Source organism: Chinchilla lanigera, unplaced genomic scaffold (genome assembly GCF_000276665.1).
Source record: "Chinchilla lanigera isolate Chin_1 unplaced genomic scaffold, ChiLan1.0 scaffold00014, whole genome shotgun sequence".
NCBI classification, from domain to species: Eukaryota; Metazoa; Chordata; class Mammalia; order Rodentia; family Chinchillidae; genus Chinchilla; species Chinchilla lanigera.
Genome location: NW_004955415.1, coordinates 468,748 through 492,223, shown reverse-complemented (window position 1 = coordinate 492,223; position 23,476 = coordinate 468,748). Strand labels below are relative to the sequence as shown.

The 23,476-nt window shown below is 42.1% G+C and overlaps 1 protein-coding gene across 2 annotated transcripts in view; it reads right to left on the bottom strand.

The window, feature by feature from the left end:
- Positions 1-23,476, bottom strand: part of Megf10 (multiple EGF-like-domains 10) — a 119,516-nt gene that overhangs the window by 20,934 nt on the left and 75,106 nt on the right. For both annotated transcript variants that reach the window (XM_013512378.1, XM_013512379.1), the window contains 7 exons: positions 22,217-22,337; positions 21,303-21,466; positions 18,997-19,099; positions 5,980-6,126; positions 4,699-4,833; positions 4,065-4,193; positions 1,870-1,998 (listed from right to left, as the gene is read on the bottom strand). In XM_013512378.1, the coding sequence (XP_013367832.1) occupies positions 1,870-1,998; positions 4,065-4,193; positions 4,699-4,833; positions 5,980-6,126; positions 18,997-19,099; positions 21,303-21,466; positions 22,217-22,337 (928 nt within the window). The remainder of the gene's footprint in view (positions 1-1,869; positions 1,999-4,064; positions 4,194-4,698; positions 4,834-5,979; positions 6,127-18,996; positions 19,100-21,302; positions 21,467-22,216; positions 22,338-23,476) is intronic.

Genomic DNA, 23,476 nt, shown 5'->3' with positions numbered 1-23,476 from the left:
GTCAGTGTAAACCACCTCTGCTACCCTAAGGGCAAGGCCTGTGTCTTCCAACAAAGCAGCCCTTGAAACCCGGGAACTCTGGGGTACTTTCTTTCATCCTTCATTCAACTACTACAATCTTGGACTCAAATTCCCTAGACTGAAGTGAGTATTTTATATTAAAATTATCTGTATGCTTTTGCTTACAGTAGAAGATGCCTCCAACTCTGCTACTGGACCTACCTGCTGTACCTGTTACTAAGTTAGGTAATATATCACCACCACCAAAGATGTGTGGCTGAACGCTTACCTTAAAAACAACAACTCCGCTTCACAGGTGCTTTGAGAAAAAGCAAGCAGTCTTCACACTGCTGAATGATTTCCAAGCCTTAAACCCTGAGGACCCTTGCGCTAAAGATGCACACAAGCTCTGCTGGTTTACAAGGGCTAGCAGCTGCGCTGCAGAGAGTTGCACGGCTCTCCGGCACAATAAAGCTTGGATGCAGGCTGATTCGATGGTTGTTCCCAAATAACACACATGCCTTTTATTTTCCTGTTTTCTTACGGTGAAAGCCCAACTTTTCACAAGCAGAGGCAGGATACAGATGCCAGCAAGTAAAGGCATCCTGAATCTCATCTGTTCATTCAGCACGTTCCCTCTGCCAGATTCCTCTCATACACTCTCTCATTTAATCTTTATAGCAGCCCAGAAATGCAAGGAGGGCTATTCCCATCTTACAGACAGTGCCTAACAAACATGCTAGCAAATGGCAGGAAGGCAGAACTATAATACAAACACAGGGACACCATGTTATGTCCATTTAAAAGGTCCTCTGTTTGAGGCAAGCCCTAATTTTAGAATTATAAACAGTATTTTAGCAGTACCTTCTCTAAGTAGTTAAAAATTTTTATTGATATATGATCTCTGGAAAATATTCCAGGGACAATCTCTTTTCTTGCCAATGCTCCCTTTCAAATCTTGGTTCAACAGTGACTCTCCCTTGTAGAAAGTTCCAAAAGTCTTGCTCAGACTGTTATTTATGTCCACTTATTAGTGTTAAATAAGAATTACCTAATTTCTGACCCATCTTTCCTCTCAGCCCTTTGCTAACATTTTAAATTATATATTATTATTAATAATAACCACAATACACGTCTCTATCTGGTCTCATCTATTCAGTTAAAAGCAAGAGGGGCAAAATTTTCCCCCAGTAATGCTCAGCTGTGGAGAGCTTTGCACATCATATCCTGTGCTAAAAGCCTCGTGGAAGAAAATGGTTGGGACAATAGGGGATGCAAAGTGGGAAAAATAACTAGAGCTCTGCTTCTCAAAGCATGGGCCTGGGCTGACATTGCCGCCAGCTGACAGAAGTGCAAATCCACAGGTCTCAGCCTGGATCTCCTAAATCAGACACTCTGGGAATGAGAACAGCATTCTGTTTGCACTGGTTTCTCCGGTGACTGCGAACCCTGCTGAAGCTCGAGAACCACTGAACTGCATCTTCTCTAACTCTGCCTTGCTAGGCAGTGAGCCTTACTGTCTTCACTACCTTTCTAACCTTTATTACTTATCTTAACCTACGTGCTATCAGAAGAAATGATACAGAATTTCATCCACAGGGTTGGGTTAAAGGAGCAAAGAGAAAGAAATTATGTACCATCACACATAGCCCTGCTCCCACCTCATGGTCCCTGTTCAGTCTGGAGACAGAATGCTTGGAAGAAAGCTGGTCTTAACCACTTACAGCAGTTTGGATGCTAGAGAGAGATCACCGTGTAAACAAAGCAGTCCATGCCAGAGACCTTTGGGGAACCCAACCGGTGCATGCAGAGTGAGGCTGCTTCCTCCTCGATGCACCCTGTAATGACCCTCCGAAGGCCCAGGCTTACTCTGAGTGCAGTAGAGCCCCGTCCAGCCAGGAGTGCATTTGCATTCTCCATCGTAGGCACTGCAGAAGGCCCCATTGTGGCAGTTGCAAGTGTGGATGCAGTTGGGGCCCCAGTGGGCAGGTGGGCAGGCTGAAACCACAATAAGCATGGAGAGGTGTGTTAGAGTGTTGAGGCCAGTGCCAGGCAGAGAGAGATCCATCTTAGCCCTACACATCCCCTTGCGTAAGAGAGGTTAGCGGAGTACATTAGACCTAACAACACACATGAAGATCACAATTCAGTTCAGAAATCCCAAATTCTACATTAAAACCCACAAAGCAATTGACCTCACCAATGACCATCATTACTGACGTACATATTCATTCACAACTGCAGAGCTTGGCAATGGAGCAAGAATCAGCTCAATTTTTAAATAGACGCACAGACACTACCTCCTGTGTGCCCAGCACTGTTCTAGGCACTAGTCACAGGGAGATAGTGGAGGACCAGACAAAGTCTAAACCACTCTCGGGTTGCTTATGTTTTAGGTGAGGAGATCGGCAATGCCCTAACCAACTGAAAAAGCAATGATGGTAAGTGCTATAGAGATAAACACCTTAGTAGTGAAGGCAAGAACGAAGCACGTGTAGGTAACCTACTTGTATCGGCCTCCCTTGCTGTGGTATACTAGTCGTGATTAGAGAGTTGGCATAAGAATCACAGAAGGTTTACATTCCCAAAGGTAAATGTTGAAAAGGGGCTGTAAAAAATCATTTTGCCAAATGTACCCCTTTAAATGCACCCCTTTAATTTTCAAATTTACTCTTTTCATGACGAAGGACTTTTCTCTCTTTAGACAGGCTGACAATTAGCCAAGAAGTATTAAGATGGCTGCACAGAGTTCATAAGGGAATCAACGAAGTCTTCCTCCGTGAGAAGGAAAATCCTTCACCAAATAAATCACCTTCCTCTGGAGTGATTACGCGACAGGCAACACTACTGTCTCCATTCCTAGTGGGGACCCTTTTTTGTTCCTTCCAGCACATTCCTTCTCCAAATGAGGAAGTGGCCAGCTTCCAAAACAAAGGGTACTTTTAAAAGGAGCAAAGTGTATCAATCATGTAATGGCAGTAGTATTGGGTCTTTTATTTTTTCTCTTCAAATCCTGCCATTCGGTTTTAGTATCTCTCCTCTGACCTGTCCACATGCCGGCCTCAACCAGAGACCTCGCAACACATGCAGATTTAACAAACTGCCGCTACTTCTGCAATGATGCCCCCAAAAGACAGTGAAACACACCACAGAATTATATCTACTGATGCTTCTCTGCAGAGCTACACTGCCAAGATCAGTGGGTTTTGTCTCCTTACTCCTCACAAATGGGACACAGCCTGAACTGATCAAGCAAAACTGTACTTTTAGAAAAAACCTTCAGGAGAAAATATGTCACTCATTAATAAATACTTACAGATAGATTATAACTGCAGAGTCTGAATTAACGGTTAATAAACCACACTGTAAAATCAGTACGTAGTCATTCTTTGTGTTCTTATGTGCTTGATAGGTGGATGCAACAAGAACTGAGAATGTTCTACGAAAATGTTACTGGCTGGATCCAGATTCTCCCTGCACAGCACGTAGACTATCCATAGTCAAAAGCTGCGAAGTCGCACTCTGCCTCTTTCACAGAAGTAAACCAATGACTTATAGTCAGTGTCATCTTTTCGTGACCTGCGTAATTTTATGTCATCTGCACAGCTCTTCAGATGCAAACCCTGTCTGACTCAGAGGCAGAGCAAACACCTGAGTGGAGCAATGTGAACTGCAGATAGATGGGCAGCGTGGTCAGGAGATAAAAGCAAGTCTCTCAGGCTCACATCTTTTAAATTCAGCATCTTAACTCCTTCAGCATTAACTCTCCAGGTAAATGCACAATGAAGAGGTGGACTTTTAATTACATTTATTTTTGTCTTAAATCAATGGGTGGTGAATCATTGAAAAGTGAGTCAACAAAATGTTAGTTAGGTTTTTTCCAACACATTTGGATTTATCTCTAGAATCACTGCACAGAACTCTTAACAGAAGGAAAGAAATTTTAACAACTACAATGCAATTTGTAACTGGTCATATCTCTTTCACGACTGTACAAACACACTTTATCCTGAGGCCCTTGAAAACAAAGAATCATTGTTCAGTTGTTCTGCAACAAGACTTACGTTGGGAGCAGTCGCTGCCGATCCAACCTGGGTAGCACTGGCAAGATCTGTCAATGGGGTTACAGGTGCCATTGTTGGTGCAAGTACAAATTCCCACACAATTTTTCCCAAATCTGCCACTGGGACACACTGTGAATAAACCATAGGTCAGTAAGTCACAATCACAAACCATCTCACAGAATCCTTGGTCTTAGAACAGGAAATGACCTCAAAGGTCACTAGGTCAGCTCCCCATTGAGCAGCTGCCTCTGTCCAGTATCATCCCTCATTCTACATGGGCTCATTTTTATAAACCCACAAAGCTAAGGATGCTCATTAAGGATAATAAACCAGGAGACCTCACCACATTTTTAGAAAGCTGACTTCCTGGCTTCTCACTCAGTGTGTCAAAATTCTTCCTCATATTAAATTTTCATGGGAGGATGTTCCCAAATACAACCAAAGACTAGCACACCGCAGAGAGAAAGAGGTCTTGCTGGCACAAGCCAGCGCTCCCCAAGCTCAAAGTCATTTCAGAAGCTGCACATCTCTCAACCAGGAGCCATCAAGAGCTAACGGGCGAAAACACACCCACCGGAAGTCTAAGAACAGAGAGAGTATGGCTGCATTTCTCTGAAATGCTCACAAGCCTCACCTTCATTGCAGAGGGCGCCGGTGAAGCCGGGCAAGCAGTCGCACAGGCCTGTGATGTGGTGACATGGCCCGCTGCTGTGAACACACTGTGGGCATGTCTGGCTGCAGCGATGCCCATAAAAACCAGGGGAGCAGACTGAAAATAGAATGGAAATCAACTATTATCTTTCTGAGATAGATCTATCTCATTTTCTACATCAAGATCTCATTAAAGTTTTGAAGGAAAAACAAAAAGCTTTAAGAAAAACGATATGGAAGATTTTCCAAGACAAGAATGACTGCAGGAACAAGGGCACTCTTTAATAAAGAAGCCACTAAAGCCACTCTGAATTCCTCCAGGGCAAGCAGATGTCTTAGTCCTCTTTATTTTCCAATTTAAGGTCCCTGTAATTAACTCAAGGCTGGGCAGAAGCCAGAGCTCAAAGAACTTTTGTTGAGTGGATAGAAGAATGAAGGAATTACAATTCTAAATGCCAGTAATTCCAAATAAGTACCCCCAAATTATTTGTTCATCCTTTATTCTTTATGAATAATTTTTGACAATTAATAAATCCACAGTCAAAATTAGATCTTTCCTCTTCAAAATGATCTAGGTTGACAATTGTGATTGGAAAGTAAATAAGCAAAATGCTACAGACTTAGGTGCTTCCCAGGACTTTATTTAGATTTAAGTAGGACTACACAAAGCTCTAAGTGGAAAAGGGGAGCAATTTAAGAGATTAATGTAGTATATTTCATAATGAGTCGTATTTTTTAAAAATTGCATTTACTAAAAGATTTAGTAATTTCCTAACTCAAGAATTCTATTGACCAATGTCAACAGTCCCCATTTTTAACTTTGCAATTTTGTTTTCCCCATAGCACTGACTTTAAGATTGCTAGCAGGATGTATGATTTGCCTCGAGGTTTGGCTGATGTTGACTTCTGGTAATTGAGGTAAGGCCAATGCCAAATTGCTTAATAAAATATTTACAGGTCAATGGATTTCTAGAACACCATGTGCAAGGTCTAAGGAAGAATCATGTCCTGATGATGGTGCCAACGAGGCAGTGAAAGTATTACTGCGAAGAAATGGTGAGTCCTGAAGGTTAAAAAGAGTAAAGTTCTTGGGGAAGTGCTGTTAAGGACAGTTCTGCAGAGGATGAGTGACCTATCACACCTTCCTCTAACCTTGGTTGTAAAAGAACATTGCTATAAACTAAGGGGTGGAATAGAGATCATCTTTCCGTCCATAGTGTGTCCGGAAGGGAAGGTGGAACTTATTGCCTAATGAGACACTTACTTCTCTGGCACGTGGTGCCTCGGAACCCAGGCGCACATTCACAGATGCCATCGTCAGGGGAGCATGAAGCTCCATTTTTACAGTAGCAGGGCAGGGAGCAGTTGGGGCCCCAGCGTCCCTCGGCGCAAACACTGTCACAGTGCACACCTGCAACAAAGCGCACAAGGCAGGGCTGAGGGAAGGTGGCACGAGGCCTTCCACAGATGCTCTCTTCCATGGATGCTCATCGATGAGGACCAAGCTCACAATACGAGAACTGAGTACCATGGGCAACAATGAGCAGAGATGATATTCGGTTTAAAACCCAGACATCATCTTATATACACCAACACACAATATCATTCTAACATTAAAATAATACCTAGAGCTATTTTTCTATGCAGCTATGAAGAAAGAATAAAACACCCTTGCTACATAGATTTTATTTCTTTAATAAGAAGAAGCAATAGGGAGGCCCAAGGGCTCTGTCTATTAAAGGTAAAATTTATCAAAAATAGTATTGATCTCCTCCTTCCTCTTATTCCTTGTTCTCACAGAGAAATGAACACAATGTACAGTGATAAAGCACAGGGGGTGGTTAAACTATTTTACACCCAGAAAACCCTACCTGAGCATAAACACAGACATGAACACAATCTTAGGATATTTTGACTACACACTGTGCAGAACAGAAAGATGTACTAATACGTCACAAAATTCTTCTTTAAAAGTTTAATCTTACACTGAACAGAGAGATAAGTAACGTATACAACTGACATTATTTATAGCTATTGTCCACACCATTGATTCTTATGGAACTGTACATAGGCATTTAACTCTCATTTTGGAAACAAAAAAACTAGAATCAGCCATGAATGAACAAATGCCTAAAGGAACATAAAGAAAAATCAAGGTTGTAAAAAATAAAATTTAAACCTGGTTTTATTTGAGGTAAAGGGAAGTCTCTTGTAAATCTGTATGTGAAATACAATGGGGACTTTTTTTTTTTTGACAATCAGAATTCTTCACAACTCAAAAAAACACTCTTCACATTGAAAGGCAATGAGTTATAATTAGTAGTGAGCCAGTGACTGCTGGCTTTCAACCAAATAAAAATACGGTAAGAACAAGCATGCACACTCTCCAGAATTCCAGAACTAACAGCGACCCAGTATCCAGGATGCGGAGCAGGCCGTGGTTTGCATGACAGCTTTTGCTTACAAAGTGATTAAGAGAAAACCCCCCATGGCTGGAACGTTAATACTTAATGTGGAAGCAGTTCCTGATTATAACGTGGATGCTGTTAATGGGTACAGAGCCATTTCTGCTGAATCAGAAGCCTCCTTTATTTTCTTACTGTTCCACTTTTCTCCTTTTGAAAGTCTCCCACATGGTATAGGCTGCTAAGTAGGCATGAAAGCACCCAGACCTCATTGTGTCCAGCTTGAATCAACAACAGACTTGTATTTCAGCTCAGATTGCTGGCTGAAGAAAGGAGACCAGGTCTATTTATAAAGCTAATTAGGGTTTAAATGTTCCCTATAAAATAAAATATGGAATTGGGGCCTACTATGTGATTTTTTTTCTTACATTCACAAATACATTATCTGTCTTTTCAAATGTCTTTTAGAAAAGGGCAAATCATGTCCCTTCAAAACATGATACACCACACACTCAGTCTTGGCTGGTCACTGTACCAACACCTATATTAGGCAGAAGCATCAAACATACTGAGTAGTTTTCTACTGCAAAAGGAAGTTGTGCCCTTAAACTTCATTTTGTGAATTTAAAGAAAGTAGCAACAAGAGTAACCTGCTATAGGCTCTAATCTCAAATCAAATTCAGAAGCTAAACTTTGACTCTAAGCCAGGGCTCCTATTTAATAGCAGCTAGGATGGATACACCTGCTTCACAGAGATTAGACATTCCTGGGCATGTTGGTCTGGAGCCACTCAGGCAAGTCTCGATGAGAAGTTTAAGGAGTGGAAGCTGTGTAATTATCTCATTAATCTGATAATCATTCTGGAAATTTTTTTTTAGTCCTGATTTGTGATGCTTTTTTTTTTTTTGGTGGAGTGGGGTTTTGGAGGGATGAGATTTAGCCATTTATGGTGATTTAGTTTATCAGTTACTTGCCAGATGACTACTTCACATCACACTTAAGTTCAGCTAAGATGAATGGAGTACACTTCAGCTCAAAGTATATGCTGGCGTTTTATATTATAGGTTATCATGATTGATGTATAGCCTAGCAAACTCTCAATCACAGTACGTCACAGATCAGACTGGCAATCTGAATAAAGTGATCCTTTATTTCCAATCTGATTCCTCTTCCCTTAAGAGGTTGGTCCACCTGGTTAGCATAACCATCAGTCATAATCACTTTATCAAGGTAATTTCCATGTAAGTAACAAGCCCCACACTGTAGCAAGGAGATCCATCGCAAAGATAAGCTTGTTCCACATGATTTACTCCCCATTTCTTTTCCACAGTCTCACAGGGAATTCTACAGGTCATCTATCAGCCCTCCATCACCAATCATATAAGCATATTTCAGCAGAACCCACCTTATTTTCAGATAACTTTCACTTTACGAATGAAGAGAAATCTTCCCCTTGAATGTAAATTATAGACATCTTATTATCAACTCCCTCTTAAAACTTCAAGCCTTTTTATTTTACTCTATCATCAGTAAAAACAGCCATCACATTGCAGACATTAATACCTCATCTACTGGAAATCGCATAGCTGGATGTCTTCGTGACAGGCAAATCCAGGGAAAAGAGGGAAGGTGTCTTCGTCCCTCTGCTGTGTCCCTTCTCCCACTGCTACTCCTCCCCTCAGACCTCTGAGTCCCAGAAGGACAAGATAAATCTATTACTGCTGAGGGGAAAATTCTCTGTAGAACACTAATATTTTAAGACAGCACATATTTTTAAGAGTCTGAGAAGCAAATATCTAATTGTGACATTTCAGGCAATTAGGCGCATGGCAGGAGTACATGATAAGTGCTTCTCTAAGTCACACCTAGGTATAAGGCTGCTGCTGTGTCCTGCATGTAGTGAAATGTACCCCAAGACAAAGAGGGTGACAATGGCCCCAGTCAAGTCACCACAAGCTCTGTTTGGGGTCATGGTCAGGAAAACGGATAGACTACAAAGGAAGGAGAAAGGCTCCAGGCTGGTGGAACAGTGGGTGCCAGCCTCAGAGGCTGAATTAGTGAGCTTTTCTTTGCTGAGACATTGTGCCTGACATCCGTAACTTAAAGGAGGAGAGATTTAATTTAACTCCTAATTCAGCAACATTATGGTAGAATGGCAAGGTAGAGAAAAGTCACTTAGTTCTTGGTGACCAAGAAGCAGAACAGGGGAACAATGCCAGAAAGAAATAGTGAGGGCCTAGATATAGACCCGAGGCTGAACCTCCATGATCCACCCGGATCTACCCAGAAGTTTGCTCCAACAACCTCTGGGATTGATCCCAAAGACCATCAAAGTTAACAATGCCATAACCACCACAGAGGCCCAAAGCAGTATGTGCCTTTGCTTCCAGAACCACAAAGATTAGGTACAACTGAAACTCAGGGGCTGGTAAGAGCAGGTCAGATATGTGGGCAGGGTAGTCAGACAGTGGCTTCAGACAGAAGAGCCAGAATGTCATGCTGGGGATTATTTACCTCTTCCCAGTGCATGAGTTTTCAGAAGGAGTGCATATGACTGAGTTTGTATTTTATAGGAGGGCAGAAGATAGCTTGAGGAGGTGAGTCTAGAAGAAAGAAAGTCAAGTGGCTGTTTGGGTTACCCAGGTGAAAAATAATAAACTTGACAAGGCATTCAACTGAACCAATGACAGCTAGTGTATAAGGGAAGATGAACTATAGATATATAGTAAAAAACACTCAGGGATCCTTATGTTCCTTACCGCACCATATTAGTCAGCTTTTGAGTTGCTAGGATGTGATACCTGACACCCACACGTTAAAGGAGGAGAAGTTTTATTTGGCTTATGGTCTCAGAGGATTCAGTCCATAGTTTCTGGCTCGAAGGTAGAAACGTTCTGGCGGAGGGGTGGGGGGAAGCAAAGATGCTTAGTTCATGGTGGTTGGGAAGCAAAGCAGAAAACACTGTCAGAAAGTCAAAGGCCAGGGAGCAGACATAAAGCCCAGGGTCATGCCTCCCCACCTTACCCATATACCCTAAAGTATGCTCCACCAAATCCCCTGGGCAGATCCCAAAGCCAATCAGATAGACAAAACACTTTAATCACCAGAACCACTCCAGGTAATTGATTAATTCTGGCAGTTCTATGAAAGAGATGGAGCCTGTTTTTTCCTTTCCATAGTGGCTAGTACATGGATGGTGTTAAGTATTTGTTGAATGAAACAATAAGTAGAGTTCCTCTTCTGTAGATGACATTCTGGACCACTTTCCAACTGGATAGAGCAATTTAGGCATCTTTGCTTCTCCAAAGAGGCCTTTCCTCAAGCCAAGAAGTCCAACACATTTATAACATGTGTACTTAGAACAGTCACTCTGTCTAGGTAATGCCTGCCTTTCTTATTAATGAGAAGATACACTTTTAGAAGCTCATGTCTACATTTTAAATATTGATTATAAAGCAATAAAAATTTGAGCATCTTCAAGAAATTTCTCTGGGATGTTTAAAAAGAATATAAAACTTCAACATAAGTTACTTCAAGGGAATAGCTTCCTGAACTACTTGGAGGAAGGGGCAAAATGAGAAGAGGGTAGCTTTAAATTTGTAGCACTCTCTGGTTCAGTGAAGGCATTTTTTTCTGATAAATGTTCTAATGCTGATAAGGAGAGCTGTGAGGAGCTGTTTTTGCCAGGACTGAGGACAAAGAGCTCTTTGATAGCCTTTACAAGTTGCTAGGCAATGGCTGAATGATCGTGATAAACTTCAGCTAAGCAGTTCTAAAGAAATGTTCGTGCATTTAATGCCTGACTCATTATGCCAGTGGCCTCAATGTGAAATCAGCATTCACTGGGCATTTGTGATTGCATGAATGCAGTAAATAAATCATCTTGGGTGTCATTATTTCCCCTCTCAGAGATATAACACCAATCCTTGTCTTGCTGCATTGTTTATACTCCCTATGTCAGTATTGCAATATTTAGGGCATTAGTGCATAAAAGAAATCATTTAGACTCAACGTCTTGTCCTGGGTAACAAGCTGTTAAACATATATTAGAACAAAAAGAAATGTCTGTTAATAATAATTGGCTTTCATGATTATAGCAGGGAATAACTACAGCATTTAGTCCTAACACTTTTTCTTTGTTTGTTTGCTAATCTCTGACCAACAAGGCAACGGCATAGTGTAGAGTAATGTGGAGAAGGTGCTCACCCAAGTATCCACCTCTGTCCGGGATATCTGCCTTGAGAGAACGTAAGTTTCTGTAAGATGGGGGTTGGGGCCACTTTACTTCTGTGTTCCCGGACCCAAGGACTATGACGGCATAGAACTTGGAGACACTACAGATTCCCTCAAATATAATCGCTTTATATAGGTAGCCATGCTGAGGAAAGTCTTGATCATTCATATGAATTAGAGATATCTTCATTTGCAGCTGCAAGACAAGAGTACTGGGGGGCACCGTCTGGGCCTAGAGAAAAGTGGGCAGAACAGAATGTTTGCTAGAGTGGACAGCTGGGAGCTTTGGCTTTTTTTAAAGACTCTTTTGTGGGAAAATTAGCATTTCTCTACACCCTCATTTCAGGGACCTAACTTTTGGCTTGTATATGGTTCCTTCCCCCCAAACCAGAGACAGATGGACACCTGAAGACACACTCTCTACCCCTAAGTCCCCAAAAGGGTCACAGCGAGTCATGTGCACTTGTGGATGTTTGGGTGCAGACAGTTAATTAAACTCATCTGACGAAGTTATCACCTCCAAGTTGGATTTGCACACATGTGTCACTGGACAGAAGAGAGGTCTCCCTTATGGTAATGACTCGGGCATCACTAAACTGAGTGAGAGATTTTGGGGACAGATCAGACCTTGAAGCAGTGCTTCACTTAGTCCACGGGTCATGGTTGGTGTTTGGGGAATCCTGGAAAGAAAGGTTGTTCTTGTGGAGCAAGGCTGGGCCGCTGCAGGCCTAGTTCCACCTGCTAGAAGAGTGGAGAACCTGGACTCTTCTCATTGATCTCCCACAGGGCTCACTCCTCCAATTCCCCTCTTTCTGGCTGGGCTCAGGTGAGTACCCCAGCACCTTCTGTGTTTGTTCCTTTCCTTACCTTATAATATACTCTGTCTTGCTAGTCTCTCTGTTTCCCAAGATGCCCAGAGGTTGACTTGATGGCCTAATCCCTTTTCCACCAATTTCATGTTCAATTTTTTTATTCCACTATAAATATATCCTCAAGCCTTTTCCTCTCTTTTGCCACTGGTTATGAAGCTCTATCCAAGAAATACTTCCTTAAGTTGAAGTTCTTCAAAAATTAGAATAATGAGGTATAGAAGATGCCACTCTACAAACTGGTACCTGCCGCTACCAGGGCTACTGTGGCAACTTTTGAAGCAATACACATGGCCAGATAAGGTTGTGCAGCTTGTACACTGCCCAAGAGTCCCTAGCCAAAGGGCTGTGTCAAGGCAGACATCAGCTCCCACTCAGTGTGTCAAGGCGTGCAACCCGAGCATTTCCAAATCTCTGCTTAAGGGACTGGTGGGAGACAAATCCCCCCTCTCTTCTCCCTCCACCTCTTCTCCCTCCCTCTCCCTCCTCACCCCTCTTGCAAATCCTCACTCATTAGGTGTGAGCTGGCGACTGGGAATATGGAAGTTAGGAGTTCTCAGGTGACAGTGATCTTAGCCAGGGTTGGAAACCAGGCTGCAGACCACACGTGTTCCCAGACAGCTGGAAGGAAATTGTGATTAGCTGTAATGCTCAGCAAATAGGTGTTCTGGATGACAACTCAGAGCAGAAAGGAAAAAATAAACATCTAACTGTTTCTGTCACTTTTAGGAACTACTTTATGAAGCATATCATTCTACTAATCTGGAAATACAATATACATATATACATCTATCTATATGAAACTAATTATATTTAGTTGACATCTGCAATTTTAAAATAATCACTCTGAGAAGCCAGTCTCATTGTATGTGGTGTGTGTGCACATGCAGGTGTGTGTAGCAGAGGTACAGAGAAGAAGGTTGGGACAGACCACATCCTTAACAGTACTTCTTTTTCCTCCTGTTTGAGTGCAATCTGCCTCTTTATGATAAGATAGCTAGTGATTAAAAATGCTAATAAATTAAAGTTTTAAATAACCACATATAATAAAAATGCATGTCCTTTCTTTCAAAGAATGATCTTTTAGAAAGAGTTACTGGGATATCAAATGCATCTTTTGCTTTGGTTAATTTTCATGATAGTATATTTTGAAGACTTATTTTATGAGTATGTAAAAATGGAAGTGCCAATTATAGTAGAAATTTTTAAAATCTCAGTTCTTTATGAGAAAAAGCCAAACATTAAACAATAGGTGGAGTTATGTGCAGTGATGACCCACAGTGAGAAAGCAAAACTTCCTCGGCACATCAGGCTGGGGCATGAATTCTCACTGCTGGAGTGTTAAATTTCATGTGGAAAGGGACAAGGCTCTCTTAAACTTTAGCTCTGCTACAGCACCACCTGATCAGCAGACAAGCACTGGACATAATCCTACCGATGTGGTCAGGGCAAAACCCTCGCTGTTACACCACATTCTGTAACCTGCTCCAGTAGTGCCTAACATGTCACTGAAAGCAAGCTCAGCAACAGAGAGAAAAGGAAATAGAATCACTTGCTTCTCTTGGCTTATGTTAATGATTTAGCCACAGATCTGGGGGGCTCAATGAAGAGCAAAGCCTTCTTTATTTTGTGAGAGGTCCTAATAAGGAACTTCCTCAACACAAGCTTAGTGATGAAAACTTATTAATCTGTCCAATGTTAAGAATGAAACAATACCCTGATAAATTTTATACATAACTTTCTCTTTGTTTTTAGAAAAAGAATAAGCCAATTCTTGGTTCAACTGTAGGATGTTTCTGAAATTCTGGAACTTCTTTTCCTCTTCATGTGTTTCCTTGTCCCATTGTGCTCTGTGAGTGCAGAGGAACAACTTCACAGCAGGCTTAGATACTGACAGATGTTCACACACCAACAGCCCACACAGAAGACCTGGAGAGACAAAGCACTGGAACAACTGAGCTGGCGAGGAGCAATAAAGACATACAGGCCATGAGGCATGGCCACGGTGGGCAATGAGAGATGGATCCTCCTGGGGCAGCAAAGCTTCCTTCCTTTTGGAGAGACAGGCCAGTCACAGATGGGCAGAGGATTACAAGATTACATTGTGTGACAAACGCACTGCATTCCTGAAGGAGCTTGATAGGTCTAAGGCCAGATGGGATCATTTGTCTTATCCCCTGACCCAGACAGTGGAATGCCACAGTTTTCCGGCTGGCTTCAGGCCAAATCATTGCTTGCTTTCTTCATGTGTGCTTTTCACAGGCTGGTTCTAAATCATCAAAGCAGGTGGATCCTTGAGCACTGGCTGGTGCGCTCAGAGACACTGCATATTCTTTATAAATTCACACAAAAGTATGTTTGGAGGAGTATAGCTTCAAACTAAGTCATGTGGAATCTCTTTTAGGCAAGTTTTGAATGTCAGAAGGTTAAAAATCCTATTTTGCCTCACTGTGGTCTTAAGAAATCAGTACTGGTCAGTGCATTTGAGAACTTCAAGTTCCCCGATGAAGTCACACAATTTAGTTTAATCCCTGGTGTGATTAAGTTTTAGCATTTAGTAATAGAGAGCCAATAGGAGCACAGGAAGGTGGAATTTCATACTATAATGTCAGCATGCAGAAGTCTAGAAGGAGCTTGCTCAAAACATCCTACAGTTTAAGAACATCCTATAGTTGAGCCAAGAACTGACTTATTTTTCTAAAAGGAAAAGCAAATTATGTGTAATACTTACATCATTTTATTCTCAATACTGGATAGACTAATATCTTTTCTCAGTAAGCTTGTTTTGAGTAAATTCTGTTTGTGGGTGGTTCCTACTGACAGGAAATGAAGTCTTTTGTACCAGCCTTGCCTATTTCCCAAAGCATTTCTCAGACACCAGAAATCAAGCACATGATGGTCATGTCATTTTACACCTACCAGAAAGCAAAGAAATTCTCCACAAATTCTAAGATTGCTGGCAACATTCCATGTTATGGATTGAAGATTTCATACAGTTAAATTGGCACTATTCCCCACACTGATCTAGAGATTGAATCCCCACAGAATTTCTAACTTGCTTCTTATAGAAATTCATATGCTGATCTTAAAATTCACATAGAAATTCAGGAGACCCTAAATAGTTAAAATAATTCTGAGAAAAAACTTCCTACGCAGCTATACTAATCAAAACAGTATGGTACTGGCATAAGGATAAACATACAGATCAATGGGATAGAACAGAGTCCATAAAAAAACCTCAGAATTTGTGTGGGTATAGTAGTTTGCTTTCCTGCTGCTGAGACACAATGAGCGATATCCTCAAACTAAAGAAGAAGCTTAACTGGGCTCAGGTCTCAGTGGATTCAGTCTATGGCCAGCTGTCTGCAGGCAGAAACGTCATGGTAGAACGGTATGGCAGAACAAAGATGTTTAATCCATGGTAGCTGATAAGCAAAGCAGGGGGACAATTCCAGAAGGAGTGAGGGACCAGATATCGTACTGAGGCCATACCTCACTGACCCAAAGTGTGTTCCACCAGTTTCCTCAGTAGTTCCCAAGCCAACGATGCGGACATAGCTTTACTGTCACATCCCATCCCTTCTGAACCTGACACTCAAACACAGCTCCTTAAACCATACTTAATCCCCAAATAAACACAAATTCATAATTCTTCCTAATATTACACAACTATCTTGCATAAAACTGAACATGCAGTGATCGCTTCTCTAAATCTCAACAGTTTCAAAAATTTTCAAAAGCTCAATTCCAGCTCTCTCCTGAAAATCAAGGCAAACTGTCGGCTGTGAATCTCTGTAAAAATAAGACAAGTCACATAATCCCAATCTGCAATAGTACAGGGTAAACATTTCCTTTCCAAAACAAAGAAATAGGTAAATAGAAAATAATAGGACCAAAGCAAGACTGAAACCCAGCAGGGAAAACATTAAGTCCTGTGGCTTCATCTCTGGCACCCAGGGCATATCAGTTCTAAAGGGTTTTGGGCAGCCCCAGCCCTACAGCCTTTCCGGATGCAGCCAAGATAGCCATGGGCTATCTATGCTCACACACTGCAGCCTTTTTAGCAGATATTCTATGCTTCTGGTCTCTCAGACTTCTTAGGGACTCCAACACATGTTTGACTGCATTCCCATAGCTTCACACACTGCCTTCTGAGGGAATTTTTACCTAGCTTCCCAGGTTTTCCTTTGAAATGTGGGTGGAAGTCTCCCTGACTCCATCAATCTTGCATTCTGCATTCTTGTAAAACCAGCATCACACTGGTGATGCCATGGTCTGGCACCAGCACAGAGTATCCAGACCCCCATGAGCCAGGGCTGCACCAGCTTCTGAGTGATTGGGTAGGTGGGCATGGTAAAATTAAACCCAAGGAATCAAATCCTTAGGCAGCACTTTTTGGGCAGGGGACTCAGGAGTTCTCTTCTCATATGAAAAGGTTTACATTTTGCACCTTTGTGACTGCAGTGGGTGGATTTTTTCTGATTCCTGAGATGCCCTCAATGGATTTTTCTTGTCCCTAAACAAAGTACTTGGTTCCTTTTAAGTGGTGCTAATCTCTTCAGCATTGTACCTACTTTGATCCAAACTTTAAACATGGTTCCTTCATGTCAAAATTTAAGTTCTTCAAATTTTCTCTTCTGCTGTTTGCCCCTGATTTTCACTATAAATCTGGTTAAAAGGAGAAACTTCCCTAGCCTGGCACTTACTGCCTTCATTTCACTAAGGATTCTGGTCCCCTGAGCTCTGATCAGAATCACCCATCATACTATTTACAATATTCCAGGGCTTTTGTGTCTGTATCTCCAAACCCTTCAAAACTCCTCTCACAAACTAAGTTCCAAAGACTTTTGAACCACATAGTCAACTACAGTCACACCAATGACCCCACTTCTGATAGAGATTTTCTGTATTAGTCAGCTTTCTGATTGTCGAAACACAATGCCCAACACCAGTACAACACCCACAATTTAAGGAGGAGGGGTTTAATTTGGCCCATGATCTCAAAGGATTCAGTCCGTGGTCACTGGCCTCCAGGGCAGCAGCATTATGGTGGAAAACTGTGGCAGACAAAAGATGCTTAAAAGTGGCTGGGAAGCAGAGCAGGGAAAAGGGTCCTAGCAGAAGGGATCAAAGACCTATACAGACCCCAAAGCCATTCCGCCACGACCCACCCAGACATATCCAATCTCCTGGGTGGCTCCCAAATCAATCAGTTTTAACCACTAAAATGCACAAATGATTTTTGACAATGGTGTCAAGGCAATCCTAGGGGAAATAATTGTCTTCTCAATAAGCAGTGGTAGGGCAACTGTATGTTAACAGGCAGAAGAGTAAAATAAAGTGGGACCCACTAATTATGCAATTAAAATGGATCAAGGACATGATCATAAAAGCTAAAGCTATAAAAGTTTTAGAAAAAACCATAGGTATAAGCCTTTGTGACTTTGGATTAGGCAGCGATTTCTTAGATTTGAAAGCAAAAGCACAAATAATAGAACTTAGAAAGCAGATAACATAGGGCTAGGGATGTAGCTCAGTGGCACAGTGCCTGCCTGCAAGAGCAAGGCCCTGGGTTAGATTCCCAGTACCAAAAAAGAAAAAAAAAAAAAATGATGAAAGCAAATAGATAAAGTGAACTTTATCAGAATAAAAACTTTTTTGCTGCAAGGAATACATGACTAAATTTTTAAGAAAACATATCAAAGAATGGAAGAAATCATATATCTGATAAAGGATATTGTCTAAAATATATAGAGAACACAACAATAAAAGCAAAAATTTAAAAAATAAAAGAAGAAAAAATTAATTAAAATTGGCAAATGATCTGAAAAGGTATTTCTACAAGGAAGATATACAGATGGCCACTAAGTGCATGGATACATCCTCAACATCATTAGTCATCAAGGAAATGCAAAGCAAAACCACAATGAGATACCATTTCACATGTACTAGGGTGGCTGTAATGAAAAAGACAGATATGTTTGTGAGGATATGGACAAGCTAGATCCCTCACACATTGCTGGTGGGAATATAAAGTGGTCCTGGAAGAATAACAATGTTGTTGCTCATGATTTACAGATGTGGAAGACGGCATGACATGTCCAAGTGAGCCTGTACGTCATGAGCAAAATCATCATTCTTCCTCAAGGATCACTGTTAGCTTGATAAACTTCCCAGCTGAAATCACGATACCACATAAATAAGGAAAAATCCCTACTCTGTGGTTAGAAAATGTATGCTCAACCGTACTATGAATTTGTCATGACTGACATGTATTGTAAGAAAAAGAAAGTTTTAAAACTTCTATTTCTAGGAAATAACGCTGAAATATTTGCGTATTTACCATGTTACTATTAGTGTTTAATATTTTTGTCTCACTAAGGTGAAACAAAATCAGCTTTACACTCCTAGGGTTTGTTTCAGCCATCTTCCTCTTCCCACCATTCAAATTTATCACAGACAGATACCTTCACAGCTGAGCTCTTTACAGCTATTCACATTTCTCCCTTCTTTATGGCCTGAACTCTGGAAACGACCTAGTACACAAGCTCAGAGAATTGCCCGTGCACAAAACAACAACATCAGCCCAGGGTTGCAGATGAAATAAAACTAGTAATTACATGCCATGGGTAGAATGTGTTCATTTACTGAGGACTTCACTGTGTTTTCATTTTTTTTCTGAAAAGGTGATGCGTGTGTCTCTGAGAGAGCAAGGCACAGTGTAGGCCTTCAGTTGGTGGTTTCCGCTGTGAAGGAGCAGCCCTGAGCTCTCACCTGACCATCCAGGGAGGCAGCGGCAATGGCCCGTGGAGGGGTGGCAACCATCCGCGTGGCTGCAGTCGCAGCGCTCGGCACAGTTCAGCCCATATGCGCCATCCTGTGAGGGAAACCACATCAAACACAGCAGTGAGAACCCGGGCCTCCTGTGAAGTGAGTCCTGAGCAGCTAGCTATTTCAGATCAGGACCTACCCTCCCAAACACTCCTCAAGATACCATCATAGGGGGCTGGGGATTTAGCTCAGTGGCAAAGCGCCTGCCTGGCAAGCGCAAGGTCGTGAGTTCGGTTCCCGGTACCAGAGAAAAACCAAAACCAAAAAAAAAAAAAAAAACAAAAAGATACCATCACAATCACTTCTTCCTGCCTTCTTGGTTCCCCCAGTACAAGCTTCAGATCAGTGTTTTAAAACTGCTCAAACTCCAGTGTATGCCTGATACAATGATCAGGACAAAGAGTGGTGAGACAAATTATGTCAGCATGCTGATATGCATATATACGATGTATGTAAACATGCCAGTTAATTTTTTAAAAAGTTATCATAAGATACAACTCTAAAATATTTTCTCTTGTTCCTAAAGATTTTATAACACAGTTCTGTGCTCCCTATAATCTCTTTTATTCTTTAGTGGGCCCTGACCCCATACATGTTTTTTAATTATAGTTTTAATATGAGTAATCTCATTTCCATAAGTTTTCAATTAGATACATTGGCACTACAAAGAAAAGTGAAAAGTTTTCCGTACTTTTCCCTAATAAATATTTTCCTCTACAGGAAGAAGTCTAGACCACATGAAATGTTAAATACATGCTGTTACGTCCTCCTTCCTCTTCTCTTCCTGGATCTTTATGTTTTACCAGCACATTAGCGTGGGTGGTCTGACAGAGATGAGACTCTCAGTGGACGGATCATTTCACTTACGGAAAAAGAGTGAAAGGCTCTGATTTGCCAGGAAAACCCTGCTTTTTCATGCCAGATCCTGGGAACTGAAGGAGAGTGCTCAAACCTCCCCAGACTAACCCAGGACTAATTAAATCTGGGCACCCATTACCACGGGGCAGGGGGACACAATGAGAACCATCAATAAGCAATGGGTGTTAGAGGGCATGATCATCTGTCTAGAACTTAATGAACCATTTTTTTAGGCCTCACTATTATTTGATAGGGCTGCACAGCCGTTAGCTCTGCCATGGTATAGGTCACTAACTATCGCCCTTCACTGACTGCCTAACATATCCAAAGCAGGAGAAAGGACAAGGTGGTTCCAGGGGCTTAGTTCTGTCCATAGTCAGACAGGAGTGAAAGGTAACCTTCCAGCCCATCTGCAAGCACTGCTCATCTGTTCACTGGTCCGAAGAGAGGCACCAAAGCTAACTTGACCTTGTCCTGGTGTTTTCGAGGGCATGGCACAGCCCGGTGGGGAGGGAGTCCCCAGTGCTTTGGGAAATGGGTTGTCCTTAATGAGGAGGAAACCCAGAGAGAGAAAAGCCTCCTTGGAAGTCCCTTCTCACAGGCCTAATTCAGGGGGTCCCATTGTTGTCTTGCCACGTGACGATGTGCTGGAGGCAGAGAACACATATCATAGAGAGAGCGCTTAATGGCTCTGGAGAAAAGCATTTCCATGGAAGAAAGAGAGATGCAAAGGAGGCAAAAAAACCAGTCAAGTGTACAAAGAGAAACCAGCAGGTTCCTACAGAATACACTTCCCATTTGCACCCCGTCAGCCTGCAGTAGATACAGAAGAGACTTCCCATAATTCACATCTCCCAAGTAGGTCAAGAAAATGGAGTGATCATTGAACTAGGGAAATTTTAGGAGACTGTTTTGCCTCCAGAGTTATTTACATTAAACTATGCTGTTTCCAAACCTTCTTTCATCACTTCAGTGAGCATTTCTGTGACACCAGCCACCACCCCTTTTCAGCCCCCTGTCACTTCCCACCCCAAAGGCTAGGGCTTTCCATTATAATGGAAACAAACTATTTGAGAGTGACAGGCAGACACTGGGTGTTTGACCAGTGCCGCCGACGGCCTGCCAACAACTGATGAGTCTACCAGAAAGAGAAAACACTTGACTGGGTGTGGAGGCACCAGGACAGACACAGAAGAAAGAGAACATTCTCACAAAGCCTTCACGAGTGATTTCTGTGTCCATCTCACTTCTAACCCTATATCTACCTTGGTGCTTCTAGTAGCTGCTGAAGTTTGGTTCACACTCAGCCACTTTAAATCAGGAAAACTGCAAAAAGAAATCAACCCTCCTGCATCAGCTCCTCCCAGGCCTTCTGGAGGGGGCAGGCTTACCTGGCAGGGAAATTCACACTTCTGCCCACGCCATCCAGGGGCACACGTGCAGGTTCCATCGAGGGTGTTGCAAGCACCCCCATTAAGGCACTGGCAAGTTAAGTTACAGCCAAAGCCCCATGTGCCACTGGGACAGCGGATGGAGCAGTCCACGCCGTGCCAGCCTGCAGGACAAGAATGCCGGGCACGTGAGAAGTAAGGCAGCACAACGCTTCCTTTTGGAAACATCTTGAGGATGCATAGCAGCACCTCCCCGCCGGGCCCCAGCAGCGGAAGGCCTTGGCTCTGCCACAGACTGAACAAAGGCACCCTGAGGACACAAACAGCTGTGTGTTGTGTCATCTGCCAAGGATGCCAACACTGAGAGGCATCACTGGGCTACTGGGGAAAGAGATACAGAATGGGGCCAACTTTCATGTGCAGTGAGGCATGATGGTGGGACGCTGAATGCTGCTCACATTGGGAAAACTGGAATATTCATATGGGAAAAAGCAGAAAGGCTGTGCTTGAAAGAACGTCCTATCTTTGACGCAGGACCCCATTAACCATGAACAATGTGTATCCAAGACCCTGGCTGCATTATGGATGGACACATTCTGTGCTTGGCTGCATTTCTTGTCGTGACTCCAGGCCAGTCAGTTTAGGGGTACAGACACACGTCTTCCTGTCACCCCTCCCACAGCACAGACTCACAGACTCTTACAGCTGGCAACAGCTTCAGAGATCATCTGATGTGAGCCTTTTTCCTTGACCCATGAAGACATCAGAGCCCACATGGAGAGCAGGCGGGGCTTGCTGAGGTCGGGCATTGACTTGGTTAAGCAACTGACAAGGACCCTGTCATGGTTTCCTTCTGTGACTTTAGCAGACAAGAGGACCCAAACAAAATAAATGACTCCTTCACCCACTCTTACCTGCCTTGCAAGTACAAGAACCATCCACAGGAGAACAGACAGCGTCATTTTTACAGCTGCAGTGAGAGGAACAGTTTATCCCATAGGTTCCCGGAAGGCACGGGGTAGAACAATCAATTCCCTACACAGCACAGATAGCAAAATGCAGGTCATCTTGTCAACTGCAATCAGGCCAACACAAATAAACGAAAATATACCTTGGCAATGCTAATTATGTTTCCTCTCTAATTTTAACACATTGTATTTTTAAAAGTTTCTCTAACATCACCATTACACAAATTTTAGAGATTCAAGGGTAATACTAGCTGCCTTATCTTTAGGACTGCATATTAGGTGAGGCTCCCAAAAGCCTACTGCTTTTGGAGTGAAACTAAACAAATAGGCCTTTCAGCCTTGCTCAGACAAGTCAATATATTAAATTGTAGCTGTAAAATTACTGTCAATAAATATATGGGCATAGATATGACTATATGTTAGTTTCAGTGCTTCCTAGACTTCCTTTGCACTATGTAATACTATTAGTGGGGGCAAAAGAGCAACAGTGCACAATCAGCCAGCAGCATGATTCGATTTGTTCAATAATGAGCATTAAGCACAGAACTGGGCTACTAAAGGCAACCAGAGGGCATCTGTTCTCAAAAAAGTAGGGGTGCAGGGGCTCTTTTCAAAACAAAGGTTTTACTGGAGGGCTCAGTAAAATGACTGTGGTACAGGTTTGGAAACCTTGTAAAGATTCCCTCAGCTCTGCAATTTTATGATCCCCCAGTTCAACATTATGTGCTCTGGAATGATCATTAACATTCTTCAAAGTTCAACATTATTTTCTTTAGAATGGGTGGAAATAATTCAAGAGCAACACATTTTCCTTTAAAAGATTCCTACCTATTGCTAAAAAGTCCTGGAAATTGTAGGCAAAATTCTGCTTTACTAGTATAGAGGCATATTTGTAGTGCCTTGATTCTCAAACCAACGTAAAAATGATGTGCAACTAACTATAGAATGTAAGTTTATGATAAATGCTAACTTGATGCATGATATCCCTTTAAATTTCATGAAATTAAGACAATAACTGTTGACAATAATAACTAATCTAAGGGTCGGAGATATAGTTCATTGGCACATTGCCTGCCTGGAAAGTGTGAGGTCATAGGTTTGAGTCCCAGTACCAAGGGGAAAAAAAATCCTAATCTACTTGGGAAAGTAATTTTTTGTTCCCTATGAAAAGACAGTAAAACAACAGCTTCAGGGATAATAGTAATA